At 33.7% G+C, this 17,399-nt stretch overlaps 1 protein-coding gene across 1 annotated transcript; it reads left to right on the top strand.

Annotated features, from left to right (window-relative positions):
- The first annotated feature begins 1,539 nt into the window (after positions 1-1,539).
- Positions 1,540-3,885, top strand: LOC142974666 (uncharacterized). The gene is made up of 3 exons (XM_076117121.1): positions 1,540-1,622; positions 1,953-2,224; positions 2,410-3,885. Exons 1-3 carry the CDS (start codon positions 1,598-1,600, stop codon positions 3,808-3,810), a joined length of 1,698 nt encoding a protein of 565 aa, XP_075973236.1. The 5' UTR covers positions 1,540-1,597; the 3' UTR covers positions 3,811-3,885.
- Positions 3,886-17,399: the final 13,514 nt, after the last annotated feature.

Genomic DNA, 17,399 nt, shown 5'->3' with positions numbered 1-17,399 from the left:
ACTATTTAAGCGACACTTCATGTCGCTTAAATAAAAAGTGTTTTAAAGGCATACAGCATTTTCAGTTGTCTTCATCAAATTATTACACTAACTATCTAAACTCAACCAACCTTATTCACCCAATTCACATTCAGATAAACATTATAATACAACTAAACCATCCTGTACGTGAGCAGTAATCAACAACACCCTATAACAGCATTAACCCCGGATTACACGGTAAGTGAGCCAACACACAGCGTTAACATATTACCTGCACTTTGGCTAAATAAGCAGTGAGCACTTAACTTAATATGGAAGTGGTCAGCTTTTGGATGTATGCCAGTCGGTTAATTTTTATAAGTAGTTTGTATGAATATGAGTAATGCTTATGAATGAATAGACAAAATAAGTTGAATGCCAAGCGAAAGTAGTGGTATTTGTTAGTGACGTCACGTCACTAGCCAATATTTTTGTTAGTTTAAAACGCTGATAGTGAAAATTTAATCATTTTTTATGTAGCATGTCTGAGTTACCTAGATGGTATAGTTGCGTTAGTATTGTAGACGCTTTTTGAATAAAAAATAGAAACCTATTTTCTATAATATTTTCTTTTTGCTAAGTAACATTTTGCTTAATAATATGTACGCTGCGAGATAAAACTCAGTCAAAATTCAGGAAAAATAAATCCCATTTTATTTTTAGTACTTGAATGAAATTAAAAAACCTTTCATTACCACTCCAATATCCAAACTACTTTTTATCCAAACATCGTCAATCCCTAGCGTAAAAACCGTAGCTTCACAAACTAAACCGTCTCGTCGCTTCGACGGAGTTTTCTTAAGCTCTGCTGAGCCCCTAAAGCCACGGTTACAACGTGCGAAATCCGGCTTCATTCCTTTTTACGATATCCGTAGAACCTTGCACATGGCGGATGCATTTTATACCATAAAGGATTTGGTGTATACCTGGATCCACCTGTGTTAGATTTTCTACACATATATTCGGTTCGTCACGTTCGGTTCGGCAGGTATTTATCTAAGAACAAAACCGAACCGAAGCAACTACTGAAGTTTTTCGGTTTGTACCGAACTAAATCCTTCGGGTCCGATCGTCATCATTCGGTTTACTGTCAAAAATAGGCCCCATTAGGTAGATAAATCAAGTCTGATTTTCAGTAAGGGAGTCAAAAATTCTTATTAAAAATTGACATTAACCAAGAAAGAAAAAACACAATAAGCTTATAATTTTACAACTCTATCTGAGAAAACATTATCTTGTAAATGTTTATTAGAGTTTTAGAAAAAGCCTATGTGATTATCGAAAAATCGTACTAATTTTAACATCCCTTAAATTGAAACTGAAACAAGTACACAACAGTAATTATCCCCCAGTTTCGATAATTCCAAACTGCACAGACATTCACAGACCATTACATTCAATACAAACACTGCAGCACTAAAATTCAAATTGGTCTCACTACTACACTCATAATTGAAACAACAAGTAATTATGAAAAACATAATTAAATTAATAGCTTTTAATTAGTATGCTGATAGAGATTATTTGGTCAAATAAATGCAGCTGTTTTGTGTTTTAGCTGCAATTCGAAGACATTATGAATATTTTTGGATTTGTGATAGGTATTATTTTGATATTTTATTGCTTTATTATCTCGCTTGTTAGATTCAAAGGTGTAGGTAAAAGTGTGTGAAATATACTTATAGTTCGCGTTTACAATGAAGGTCCTGTAGGATAGAATCAGGCGAATCTATCGCCATTTAATGGCCACGTCATCAAACTTCGGATGACTGTTGAAAAAACTTCAATAAGATTTGGAAAACTTAACAGCAGTTATACAAATATGGCTATCGTACCCGAAATTTTGTGTTCATCATTGTCATAATATAACCTATCACATACTGTCTTAAATGAATCCCTTGTGTAAAGTAATACATCTCGTTATGTTTCAGCAATTTCAGGTATTACTCTTCTGCAATGTTCTTTACACTTATGTAATAATATCGAAGAAAATGACGAAGATGCTATTGATAATGTTACCGATGCTGAACAAAATGCTCAATTAACAAACAATGATGGAAGCAAGGAATCTAAAATAAGAAAACATAAACACAAGCATAATGATGATTCTAAACCAGAACCCCTGCTAATACAAATAAAACCTGATTATTTGTTATTCGTTCCAAATGTCAAAGATCTTTATAGTAATGAAATGAATATACAGGTAAGTTTTTTGCTGGCTCAGTTATATCACATATTTTTATGTAAAATACTGGCACTCAGTTGTATCCAGTAAGACTGGAAGCCGACTACTACATAGTTTAAAAAAAAGCTAGGCCTGATGCTCGCTTATAATAATGTTAACTAAAAATTTATTGTAGCTTTGTTTGAACATATTTTTTTTCATAGATTAGCTCGAAACATAAGAAACGAACATCTAAAAAAAGACGGAAAAACCAAAAACGCAAGTTAAAAAAGACACCAAGCAAGGGTAAAAATATAAAATTGTCGAAAAAAGCGGCTACCAAAAATAGTACAAAGGTACCCAAGTTAAAAACTTCAACAGAGAAAGAAACTACAATTAAGCAAACTTCAGCTCCTTTGACGACAGCTAAAGTGTCTATTCCTTTACATAAAACGTTACTAAAAGTCGTAGCAACATATGATTCAACAATTAAGGCGGTAACTACACATCCATCAAACTTTAGGTCCCAAAGCAATACATCTTCAGACCAAACTCCAGTAGCAGATACTACATTAAAGCCATCATCAGTATCACCTAAAACTATTGCAAACGACACAGTGAAAGAACTGTTACCAGATGAGACTACAGACAATAAAACTAAACTCTTAAGAACAATGGACCTAAATAGCACACATAAATTATCAGAATTACCAACAATAGAAAAGAATATCGAAAGATATGCAAACGAATCAATTAAAAATGCAACTTTGAAGTTGTCATCGCCCAAAGAAACGATAACAGAAGCTACCTTACAAAATATAATACGCTCAAATGTTCAACCAACAAATTCAACAATGGTGAAGGATATACCTACCAATATGACGAAATTAGAAGATAAAGATGAAAAACCTGCAACAGTAAGCCAAGAAAACGATGTCGATGAAACCACCACTGCAAAAGTTACAAGAAGGAATGAAGATACCATAGTGATAAATCCCTCTAGAACGATTGCAGTGTATATATTAACGGAAAAAAGCACAGAAAATTTGCACACTACGGAAAGTATCCCAATAAAAGAAGCGACCACCAAGGCTATAGACGCGATAAACTCCACTAAAGTGACTGTAGGTAATAAATCACAGCCTGTAGAGACACCAACGTCTATAACTGCAGAAAACATTACAACACCTATGCCTACAGAAAATATACCAATATTGGTAAAAACAAGTCAAGAGACAACTCTACCACCGGGAATATTAAGATCTATTAAAGTCAACAGTAACCTAACTGAACCCAGTGATGATTTATTTCAAAAGGCTGAAATGATATCGCTAAACAATGTAACAGCAAATCACACGAAACTTTTAAGTATGGTAGAACCTGTGACTAAAAAAAATGAGGAAACAGCAAGTAATTTGGAGAAAGAAGTAGAAGAAAAGGCAGTGGATATATCAAAAGCCTCAAAGATAGTTCAAGAACAAACAGTGATGCCAAAAACTGCTAGAATGATGGATTCAACGCCACAAGGTGAAGCAACCACAGAACAAGATAGTAGTGATTGGGAAAAACGCATAGCAATGTTAGAGAGACAAATAATGGAACTACGAAGCTCGAAGATACACTGAAACAAATAATAAAGGTTGTAAATGACTATTGAATATAATAAAATATTACTTTTTTGAGGCTTTTATTAATTAGTCGTAATGGTATAGCAGTAAATGAAAATAATCAAAAGTCACCACAACTTTCTTTCACAATAAAATTTTGACAATGGACAATTCTGATATTAATTTCATATATTACTTCGGTAACTTTAACGTAGTTGACCTCACAAAAATGTAGTCCAAGAACATAGTAGTCAGAATCAAATATAACTTAAGTACCGTGATTAGGCACGACAGAAAAACACTGTTACTACTACTTTTATGGCTAATATAAATAATCAGAATACAAAGTTTTATTGCACGATACAAAGGTCTGATACAGTCTCCTGCCACAATGACCTTTAACCAAAAATCAAACAGAATCTTTCAAATATCTTTATAAACACATTCCCTTTACATTTTACAGTACCTGAGATATTGTTACCGTGGTATAACATACGACTGCGGAGAACACAAGCTTGGTACCACGCCAAGTCGTCTTTGACGCAAAATACTGGATTTCGTACCAAGAATTTCTTGAAATTTGGGCTAACGACAAATTTTAAAACGATTTTTTATGATGACACTTTCCTTGAAATTTTCTTTCTGGGAATAAAAGTAGAGTATATTTAGCTCATTACTGTCCGACTCGTAGATACGAGTACATACCTTTCTAGTACAAAAGCGCTTAGGCCATAAATCCACAACGATTGCCATTTGCAGCTTAAGTAATTACCACAGCTTATTGTTAGTTTGATATTATATCCTTCTTTATAATTGATTTTATCTTTATTTTGAAGTAAGATATAAATACATAATAACAACAAGCTATTTCCCACAGGGGTAGGCAGAGGACCAAAGAACGCCACTTGGTACAATCCTTACCAACTTCCCTCGCCTTATTCACATCCATACATTTTAAAATACAAGACAAGTGTGTCTTTTTTGAAGAAAGAGATATTTAAACAATCGATTTATTTATGTAATATAGACACTTGATATTATATGACCCCGTAAACGCAGCGACTGAGCATAATTTACTTGTAATCAGAGTCATGTGCATGTTCCTCATTACTAATCGTATATTATGCTTCAGTGATAGCCAAACGTTTAGACATAATTGAGCAGTAACAAACACCTAGATCGGAATCAAATCAGTCTAATTCTGGCGTCTATAGCCAGTTGTGCTCAGCAGTCGGTAAACGATCTGTGGGTTAAGCAACCTTTGGCGCGGTCATTCCATAGATGGGTGACCTCTTAGTGATGTTTGAGCTGAGCGTCTCCGTGCTCCAGGTCCCAGTTGTTTTTTTCTATGATAACATTCGTTAAGTCATGTCAAAGGTTTCTGAAGCGACTTGAAGAACTTTGACACTAGGTTGACCACTAACCATACGATAAAATACAAAAGTAACTTAAGACCCAAATGAACTTGAAAATAAAATGTCCAAAATCTTTTGTCGAAATAAATTCAAAGTGATCTTATTTGCGTTTATTTTATTTAGCAATCCGTCTTAACGGTTCAATTGGAATTGAATAAAATTCACTGAGTAAATAAACAGAAGACTGAGTAGATCTCTTAATACTTTTATCCAGGAATATTGATTGGGTTTTAGTAGTGCTACAATATATTTTACAAAAAAATGCTAGAAAAAATTACTTGAAAATTCAAACAGTGCAAATACAAACAATAATTATTGCTATTACCTTTCGTAAAATGTCGACAACTAATCTTTACTATTTTTCATTACACTTACCCTTAGTTACATCCATAATTAAGAATCAAATATTTATTACATTCGCTTGGCGCTTAAACAAACTAAAAAATAAGTAAAATAAAATTCCAGACTGAAAAAATATCCACGTTATATGACTTATAGGTTCCTTCTATATCTACTTTCTTTCCAAATTAATTATTTTCCCTTTGAAAAAAGGGAATAATTTTATTATCAAGAAATACCTAAAGCTGAAAAAAACGGGTATTAAGTTTTAAAAATTATACCGAACAGCTTTCATTGTTGTACTTTCAGCTTTTATCCGAGCCACCACAATTTATTCACGGATCATTTATGCTAGAGTCTTTACTATCGTAAGTGCATCCAATTACACTGATGCATCTCGGTCCTTAAGAGACCAATACATTCTACTAATACAACTAATGGAAATACTCCTTAGGACCTTTGAGGAGTGACAGAGACAAAACGATGCTAGAAAGAGACAGACAATGTTAAGAGACACTAGTTTAAATAATTGTAGTTTAGTTTAAAATGAAAGCTTGTATGGATTGTTTTCTTAACAAGAAGCTTCAAGTAAGCAATATGAAACTAAAGCGACTATACTATACATTGCAATAATCTTGTCATTAATATTAGTTGGCGCTCAATTGCACCTGGCTATTAGATCGTTGACACTGATGTAATCCAGGTAATATGTATTACTAGCTGACCCGCGCAACTTCGCTTGCGTCACATAATCGAGAATGGGTAAGAATTTTCCACGTTTTTGTAACACTTTTTACTGTTACTCTGCTCCTATTGGTCGTAGCGTGATGATACAAAATATGCTTTTTTTTCACGAAAAATGTTCTCAAAATTATTTATATCTCTTAATATATGTAACGAAGTTGCGCTAAGGCATATCCGTCATTAAAACAGTTGCCATAACAACGGAATTTTGTTAATTCAATGTCATTATAATATTGATTATTCGGGATTTCTTTCGTCACCTGAATTTTCCCGGGATAAAAAGTAGCCTATGTCCTTTCTCGAGTATCCAAAAATCTCCATACCAAATTTCATGCAAATTGGTTCAGTAGTTTAGGCGTGATTGAGTAGCAGACAGACAGACAGACAGACAGACAGACAGACAGAGTTACTTTTGCATTTATAATATTAGTATGGATGTATATGATTACAAATGTAGATTCAGTACCTTCAGTTTATCTAGGGATTTGAGAAAGATTTTTTAATATAATACAATCACTTTATTAAATTATCTGTTAATTATATTTATTTGGGCATTTATGAAGTTATAGCAAAGGTTATTTTTGTGTATGTGTTTGCAATCCGCGACTGCGGCCAGGCAGTGTTACCTGCGCCGAAACGTCAGGTAATCTAAGGTAAAATGTATGTACGATTTAAATTCCTTATAATAATAATAATAAGATAAATAAGATTTAATACACAGATAGTTTACAGCCTAGATTAACACATACGTTATATTTTACCACCGAAATCGTGAGCGAAGGCTAGTATTAAATACTATTCTCAATTTAATGAAATTTTCCCATAAAAGGGTGCTATTTCCGTAAATATTTTGGCCATTAGTATGAATAAGAACTTCTCATGCATAAACAGATCAGTTACATCAAAAACGCGTCATATACAAATATGCACAAAGGAATTCCAAATAACGCGAGCTATTTTGGACTTTTATGGAACAGAAAGGAGAATGCGTAGAAACTGATGTCTATAATAAATATACTAAAAATAGTATTCTTTTATAAATAGACTCTATCTTTATAGTATAAAAATACAAAATTCCACTGGATCATTTTTTCTTTGTAAATATACCTGAATATTCAGGAATCAAACTCACATCCTTCTAACGCTTGGCTAGTAGAGACGGTCTTCGTCAAAGATCCAATTTTGAGGCGAAGTTTTTATAGAATTTGGTAATTTCTAACTGTTGAATAAGCTTAAGAAGATATAATTAATAGTAGTGCCGATTCTAGGAAGGTCCTAAAATCCCCTTTTTTATGTCGACATATATTTTTAACCAAAAAATAATGTTGTAACTTGTGAGTTTGTTTTCTAAAAATCCTTTGTCGGGTTACAGATTCCCGAAATTCAAATACGAGTGCTATTAAAATTTAAATTTTACTTTAAAACTTTACTCAAAAATTTTCTTTTCCCTAACCAAAATAAAAGGACCAACCTTCACCAAAAGCCAACCGCATAATAAGGTAATTCATTAAACGGTTTATTTTTTATAAAATACTTTTAAAAAACTAACAGTAATTATTAAGTGGAATCGGCTGAGCAAATTTACACAGGACTCTAATTAACGAAGAGTACTCGGGACCTCCGAGTTGTCGATCTAGGGGGAGGGCTAATTCATAAACTGAAGCGGGCTATAAATTAGTACGTATGAACAAGCGTGAAGAGTAGTCGGTTGACTTGATTTGTAAGTGCATAATACAAACCTTAGGATTTCGCCTCATCCACATATAGGTGTTAGTGCCTCTGCTGTCACCCTATGCCATTGTTGACTTGTTTGTGGTGCCTTCTTCATGATTTCGGTAGTCCACAGATATTTTGTGTTCCTGAAAAATTATAAATCTATTTATTATTTATGTTCGATGAGTTGTGGGTGAAGCGTACCTTTTTAAACGTATTCTTAATATATACAAAATTGTATGTGATTCAATGACTAATAATTGTAATAATAAATAAAGACTTTTATTCCAATTCGTATTAAAACGTCGCAATAATATGTATGTTATTGAAAGGTCATATGTATTGTAAGTATTCAGTAGGCACAAAATTCAATTCTTCAGTCGTTTTTTTATTGTCATAGCAGGAATTGTCAGTAAAAATGTACAAATTGTTTACAAAAAAAAAACAATTATCCAATTACAGTCCCGCTATTTCTTCAGTGTTACACCACAGCTAGTCCCGGTAACTCAAATGGCACACTTCACAGATGAGTTTGCGAGAGAATTTCCATCGTCGCCGCAGACCCAGGTTGAGTTTATTGCACGGTTCAAACAACCATGGATATGAGACTAATTTGTGTTTGTCACCATGCTCACCATTGGTTTTTCGGTTGCTGCGGTTATTGAAATGTTTATAGGTCATTAAGAATTTGATGATGAGTTGGCTATTTCGTTATAGTGATGTTTTAAAGGATTTTATGGCTGTATTGCTTTGTGTTTAAGGTCTTCAGTGTTTTGGTTAGTTGTTCTAGTCAGAGAACTCAAAAAGTTCTCTGTTTACTAAGTTATTAGATATTTGTACCTGCTTGCAATACAAAACTTTCGTGGTAACAGTTACAGTTAACCAGTTATGTTTTCTAAAGAACTATCAAGCATGCAACAAGAAATCATGGGTGCATTGCCTTGTCCTCAAATTTTCGACCACCTGCGTAGGAAACAAATGCTTAGACCACTCTATCATTTCTCTAAGCATCTGATTTTAGAATGTGGTTATAATTTGTTTTTGTACTTGAAAAACAATATCTAACCAAACAAATTGTTTTGTTTATCACGCCAATAATGCTAAACATCTCAACTGTTTGTTGTTTACCGTAAATCTCGGTTTTCAATACCAGATGTTTGTTTGAACGCGGCAAACTTCCCAAATACCGATCTTGTAAATATTTAGAACGGAATTTATTTCAACTTTGGGACTAATCGTGATATTATTTTGCTGTTCAGATGATAGAAGGTTTGTTTTGTTCTGTGGTTGGCTGGCTATTTAGTTTAGAAGTGGTTGGCAAAAATAGATATCTTAGCATTGTTTTTTGTCTTCATACTATAGTCCGATAAGTTAGTAAAAAGTCTTGCCATCCATGATTTATCTAGATTATAACTGATATGTCTATGAATTTAATAAATTAAGGAGCTGCAGCAGCTGTTTGCTGCTTAAACTTATGGGTCACAGATGATTTAAGTTTTTAATTTTGTATACCATAGCAAGCCGCAAACTGTTACCAGTGCTTGAAGGAATTCAAATTCTCCTACTCACACTTTCGCAGCACGATTAATTCAAACATTAGCTACTCACTCCTCTGCTCATAAGGCCCAGACATGATACAGTTAATGGGTTAAAAACAAGTGTTTTTTAGTGTTTTATTCCCAACAAAAACTTCCCACGACAACAAACATAAGTACAACAATTAAAACAATCTACGCTACGCCACGCCACACATGAAATCGGGACAAGTGATGTATGTTCTTTGTTTCACAAACAATAGAGTAAGCAGTGTCTCTAGTAAAGGATTAGCTCGGGATCTTTTGTTTCGTACAAAGGTGAGATTTACAACGACTCTGAAGTTCGTAAGTCGGTCAACGTCACGTAACACCATTGTGTTTTTGTTTGTTTTTGTTTTATTGTGATTGTTTGAAATTGCTTTGTTTAATGATTTGTTTGTAAGTGGTAACTTTAAGGCTTACTGATCAGTGACGTGACTTCGTAGAGTGTTTGAAAGTGTTTTGAGAAATGCCGCCAAAAGTGTTTGGTAAACGAAGACATTTTTTCATTGCAATGCTTTTAAGTAGGTGGCCATATTTAGTCATAATTATATTTAGTTATATTTAGTCCGCTAGACAAACTGTAATTCTTTAAGTTACTGCTTTGTGGTTCAGTGAACAAACTAATCATAATTAACACAGACCCAAACTGGTCAATTGGTCAAACAGGCTTAATTTTTTCAGTGAGACTAGAAAGACAGAATGTGCTAAAGTTTTATAAATTCTGATTAATATAAATAAAATACCTTCAGTTTAAACAGTTAAACAGCTTATCCTACATTGAGTGTAAGTAAGTCAAAATTTCTCTTACCCCCGGTTTCTGAGTACATTTAGCGGTAGTTTATCTATTCCATAGCGTTTATTTTGTATAAGTTTTGACGCTATTGAATAGATAAACTACCGTTAAATGTACCTCAGAAACCGGGGGTAAGTCCTTCAAATTTGATGACCCATTTTGGGTGCATATCATTAAGTTCACGTGACATGATTACCAGGAATGTCATAATATTATCCAACTGTTTGGGGAGAGCCCTCTAACAAAATACGAGCGAGATGTTATATTATTCCTTAATTTGTTATGGTAATGTGCCTCTACAATTTATGAAGGTTAACCATAAGTTTACAGACATAAACTTTACGTTATTATTAAAGGAATGCTGTTATCAGCGCCTGCAGAAACTGGCATAGCAATATTATTGTTTACATCTGCATTAAGTTGCATAAAATACCAGGAGATTTTTCGTACTTTTCATTTTAAATATATAGTTTTGTTTGCAATATATTAAACCATTATATTTGTAGAATTTGTATCATTACTCCTAACATATACATTTTTGAAAGGTTTCATTTCCTTTATTAACTTTTGATAATCATTCTACGTATGTTATGTAAGGGTGTAGTTTAAGAATACAACATTAAATACCGAGCAAAACTTACCAAAAAACAGCTCTTAAAAGCCGAAACGATGGACCTAAAACCACGACGAAGCATTGCTTATCCAACCGATATTAATTCCAACGCCAGCAAAAACATGCTAAGTAATCCTGATACCGCATTTTTTCAACATTTCCCCTACACAACCCGTAATAACTGCGGAATTTTCTCAAACAAATCAACATAAAAAAATTAATGTCAGCGGGCCTCGTTAAAGCCAGAATGACATGGCAAAACAACTTTTTAATAGAGCCTTCAACCCTTTATATCGGAAACATGTCAAAGGTCGACCAAAAAAAGACCATTAGGACAAACGGTGTCCGCACAAATATTGTTATGTGTTTTGGACTGTATCCTTACTAAAAGTCCGGAGCGGGTGAGAAATGCAAAGCGGTGAGACGCGATGGATTCGGTGGCATGAAGCGTTGTCCTGTATATGTTATTATACGCGACGCAATGCAAGATACTTGTTATTAATTTGGACGTTAGTCAGCCATTATCTTTTGCAATATGATATGTTAAAGCATTATGCGTAGGATTAGCATTTATAATCCACTAGCTGAGCGAATTTCGTGTCGCGTAACGGATGATTCTCTATTTTTATTGTTTAACATTATTTACTTCTTTAAGAATCATCTTATTTTAAGAAGATTATAAAAAAAAAGATTTAGTAAAATCGGTTCAGCCATTGTTGAGTTAAGCGCTTACCAACACATGTAGCGATTCATTTTTATATAAGAAGAAGAAGATGTAAGACAATGGGTAAGACGCAAATATTTATATATATAATTCTTCTGTAAGTGTGTCACGGAACTTTTCTTAAATTATCTAATTTTATGGCAAAACAACGTATCAGCTAGTAAAGAATAAGTCCCTAAGGAGAAGAAATTTCAACTCTAACCTTGCTGCTGCAAACATCATTGCAGCTGCCACGAAGCAAAAAAGATGCCGCTTTACAGGCTACGGTACCTTTCCTTTTTCACGGTAGAGCTTGTATTGCTTCACCACGTCAAAGTATGAACCGTGGACCGTAGTATTGTATAAAAACTGACCTCTTTTATGACGTCACACAGTGTATTATGAAGGCTGTATGGGCTTACAAAGGCTGCAAATTGAGGGTACATTTTAGGACAACCATCTTAATTTTGACATGGGAAAGCATGATGATGTTTTTTGCTGGTAGATTTATTTTGAGGTGGTGTTTTGGTGATATGTGTTTTGTTATTTTATTTATATAATGTCACACTATTAAATAAACTAAGTTTTAAGAAAACTGCTTAAAATGAGTATTATAAATTGATAGTTATAAACTAACTTTGTAAAAGTAACTTTTTCAGTGATAGCCGGGTGGTTTAAGTTGGCACCTCCCACGCAAGTGGTTGCAGATTTGAATCCGAGGCAACACACCAATGACTTATAGAAGTTATGTGTATAAAGAATAATGATCACTTGCTCTAACGGTGAAGGAAAACATCGTGAGGAAACCTTGCAGGCCTATAAATAGTTTAACGCATTTATTGAGTGCTTGCAAAGTTCCTAACCCGCACTTGGCCAGCGTGGTGGTCTCAAGGCCTAAACCTTCGCCCTCGTTTGGGAGGAGACCCTTGCCCTGCAGTGGGACATTAACGGGTTAAAAAAATAACACATTATTAAATAAATTAAGTTTTAAGAAACTGCTTAATATTATTATTATAAATTGATAGTTATAAAGTAACTTTTCTTCTTCTACACGGTTTTACGACATACATGGCGAAATGTAAGGTCCACACTACGTTACTCCCAAAACGTGATAGTCGTGAGTTCCTATGTCCATTTGTGAATCTGAATTCACTTAAAGTCCATTGTTTATATGTTTATAAAAGTAAGCGACACAATTTCTATACTTTACTTAGCATTTTATCAATCCATGCTCTTTATTTTTCCCAAAACGGTATCGCTACTTTATTTCATTTAACCCTGTAAGCAACAATAATATACTATAGTTATATAACTCAAGGAAAATAGCCACACAAACCAAGTGAAAGCCGAAGCCGTTGTGACAACCGTGATAATTATACCGAACGCACCCCAAATTGTTTATCGTAGCGTATAATGGGAAAACAGGAGGATATTCTGATTCATTGACTTATCAATAATATTGTTATATTATTTCATTCAAAATCAAATTCAAATCATTTATTCATTTAGGTCAAATAATGACACTTATTGCTTGAAAAGGGGGTAGAGCCTTATGAGAAGAGCTAGCTCAGGGCCACTCTTTTCAATCGCCAAAAGATTTACAATGTGGTTGATACAATAATTTATTGATCATGCGAGGAGCCAACAATCAATGTTATAGACTAAACGTCAATTATGGAAAACGTATATAGCTAGGTTATCTATTAGTCTCTGATCATACCGTATGTTGGGAGCACCTACTAACTTGAGACAATAAGAATATGGGCAGCAAGTGAGCACAGTGGTTGTGAAGATTAAAAAAAACTTCTTCTTATGGTATGATTAGTGGTCAACCTAGTGTCAAAGTTGTTCAAACCACCGGTTAGTAGACAACCACCGGGACCGACATTTTACGTGCCCTCCGAAGCACGGAGACGCCTAGTTCAAATACCCACCCATGAAATAACAGCACCAAGGTTTGCTTAACCCACAGATTGTTTACCGACCGCTCGTTTATCGTAGCGTATAATAGGAAAACAGAAGGATTTTCTGATTCATTGACTTATCAATAATATTGTTATATTATTTCATTGTGAATTGAAGACTTTTCAGATTTATGACAATCTGATGAGAGTGGCATTTATTTAAGAGACATTTTGAACAAAGAAACGTAAATTTTTTGTAGCTCTATAAGCTGAGTACCGTACATTATACAGTATTACGCGATAGTAACTCAAAGTAAAAATCAGAGTATGTATTGCAGAACTCACAACTTGAAGATGCTCCCGTATAATTTACTTCATCCAGTAATCACGTGATTACGCAACATCATAGTGCGCTCAAAGCACAGCTATGTTTGTGATCAACAATATAAAACTTAACGACAATATTTTTATCTTTCTTAATTTCTGCCAGCTCTCGGCCATTAGCTCAATCAGTCTTTGACAATAATGAGTTTCAGTATTTAAAAGCGGTTCGTCAGTGTTAATGTCTGTAAATACATATCATAGTTACTATAAGGTTAAGGACTAAACAAAATTTCCGAACAGGTAAAACTAATTTTGCATAGTTTTTGTATTTAATACAGACAAATGAGGTGTATCTGACACGCGCCGCAAAGTAACAAAACATGAATGAATAACACTGTAACAGCTCGCTTCTCTACTACCATCGACTACCAACAACCGACCTACCATCGAGAAATGGTATATTCCCGGTGTCCACCCCCTGCTTGTCCACCCCGGGTGGACAGAGACACAAATCTTTTAAAAAGTTCTCGGTGTCCACCCCTGGGGGACAGTGAGAATTAATTTTAAATTATTCCCGCTGGCCACCCCGGGTGGACAAAGACACGAGTTTCATATTACTACTCTCGATGTTCACCGCCGGTGGACAAAGCCACTGCTTAAATAAACATTCTCAATGTCCACGCTTGCTGGAATTGGGTGTGAATAATTATAGCAAAATTAATTAAGTAGGTATATAGTTTAATCATTATCACCATCTCTAAGGTAAATAGAAGTAGGTACACTATCTATTGTGTGTTTTCCCATATAATGTTGATTGACCCTAAGTTGCGCCACTTATTAAACCAAGGTATAAGTTATAACAATAAACGTAAAAAAATATATTTTAAGTGATCATTTTATTCACGACATGCGAATGGGACTTCTCAATGGGGACTTCAATATTGATTTATTTCTAGAAAGGATGAGGATGTAAAGATTTTTCTGTGACTTTGATTAATACCTATTGTGATAATTATTTGTGTAGATTGCAAAAGTAAAAGATGTTTATAATATGATTAAACTATATACCTACTTAATTAATTTTGTTATAATTATTTACACCCAATTCCAGCAAGCGTGGACATTGAGAATGTTTATTTAAGCAGTGGCTTTGTCCACCGGCGGTGAAAATCGAGAGTAGTAATATGAAACTCGTGTCTTTGTCCACCCGGGGTGGCCAGCGGGAATAATTTAAAATTAATTCTCACTGTCCCCCAGGGGTGGACACCGAGAACTTTTTAAAAGATTTGTGTCTCTGTCCACCCGGGGTGGACAAGCAGGGGGTGGACACCGGGAATATACCCGAGAAATTTTGTATGAAAATCTGATCAGCGTCTCTAAACGGGTATCGTAGGAAATATAATATTTTGGCAGTACATTCTAAACGTCAAAATTTCCATACTCCATAGTACCGAATGTACAGAATCGCGCCACTTGTATATTTGTCTTAAAGTATCAAGAAATAAACGGCGATTTACATAATTTGGCTAAAATCCTACAATCCCTATTGACAAAAGGTAAGGTAAACCAGAATCCATGTTTGTGCCCAAATTGTCAGTTTATTCGTATAAATTAAACTAAATTGGAATTTTGTGGTACGAAACTAACGTGTCAGTACTAAACGAATAACGCGATAGAGGGTTTAAATGCATTTGATACTTTTATATCTTTTGTTTGAGACCTAAAAACCTATTGTTATTCCACTACAAGACAAGGGTCACGTTACGAAATAAGGAAGGAGTGAGGATTTAAGTCAACCATGTTGGCCGAAGAATTAGTATCCATTCAAGTACTGTTATGAAGGAACTCTCAGGCGTGCAAGAATTGATTGCGATAATTGCGACAAGTGATAAAAAATTCTCGCTTGCTGACCTAAGCGGTTCCGCTGACTTGTCAATTGATACATATTTTACTATTTTTTATTAAAATTTTTAGTTTTTGTCTCCGTGAAAACCTTCATTGTGCTTGAAAATGTGCTCAAAAATTGGTCGACGCGTTTTTATGTTTTGCACTTAGTAATACATTTGGTAATTAATTTTTATTTACCTATGTACACATATATTATATTGTCTTCAAAATGTCGAAATGTCAAAAGCGTAATGATTGGGGTTTGACCATCAACCACTTACATGTGGTCAAATACTTTTTAATCGCAATCAACATACAATAGTTAACATTTTACGTGAATAATTTCTTAATAACCAATAATTTCAGTAATGCGATACAAGACCCACTTACAGCCATCAAAAGCCTCCGCAGAATGTCTGTCATACTGATTGATAGATACACTCAGTCACTATGATTGTATCGCATAGACAATGAAATATGAGAACAGCTGATGGCGTAGACCGTCTACGAGCTACGAAATTGCGTAGCAAAATGTGGCTTGCATTTCACCACTTCTGTTTGGGATATTATCACGTTTTGTGAAAATATTAATTAGAAGCCCACATAATAAATGTTAATTATTATATAATAGAGTAACAATAATAATTAATACATAGGATATATAGTAACTTTCTTATTATAAGTATCTAACTCGAAAATGATATAAATACTAAACTGTGGCTTAAATAGTGGACATTTAAACAGTAGAATTTTGGCTTTTTGTAAAATTGTAAATTAATAACAAACATATTATATTAATATTATTTAATTTACGACTTATTCGTTACATACTTTTTTAATAGAGTTATTTCTTAATTCAATTAAAATTATAAAGTTTGAAAGCTTTTCTTAATAACTAGGAACTCATTCATCAATATAGAATATCCATTATTTCCCAGCTCTTCGAAGAAAATGATTAATTAATACAAAATATTAACGTTGTATTAACGATGTTGATCTATTACTAATTTGTGTCTCTGTTTATCTTCACGCTTTGTTTTAAATGGGGTGATCACCGTGACAGATTACACTATGAACGTAAAATATTTCTCCATAAACCACTAAAGTCTCTTAATATTTTAAAATTTTGAACTTATTGGTCAAAATTTTGAGTCGCATTCGATTATTAACCGACTTCAAAAAAAAGAGGAAGTTTCCATAATCATCTGTGGTTGAACATAATATATCTCTCACATACAACATGATAATAATTATTGAATAAAATAAATATATTTTGTTCTGTAAATATTCGTTGCTACGTTTTTGTCATTACTGAGATAAAAAGAGTTTGGTAATGTTTCTTTTTGTAAAGATTTTTGATCAAAAACTTGAGGACTCGTTCAGATGATTTTTTACAGTGGTTAATAATATAATTTACAGGAAAGTTAAAATATATTTATATTTCACGTAAGATTTTACATTCCTCACGTTCGTATTATGTTGGTTTAGCAAATGTAACCACGTACAAAAACTAAAATTATTATAAAATACACGTACCTACTTCCAAAATCATTAAATTATACAAACTTGGGACGTGACAAATAGAATATCTTCGG

Source organism: Anticarsia gemmatalis, chromosome 8 (assembly GCF_050436995.1).
Source record: "Anticarsia gemmatalis isolate Benzon Research Colony breed Stoneville strain chromosome 8, ilAntGemm2 primary, whole genome shotgun sequence".
Classification (NCBI taxonomy): Eukaryota; Metazoa; Arthropoda; class Insecta; order Lepidoptera; family Erebidae; genus Anticarsia; species Anticarsia gemmatalis.
This window is presented reverse-complemented; position numbering and strand designations above follow the sequence as displayed.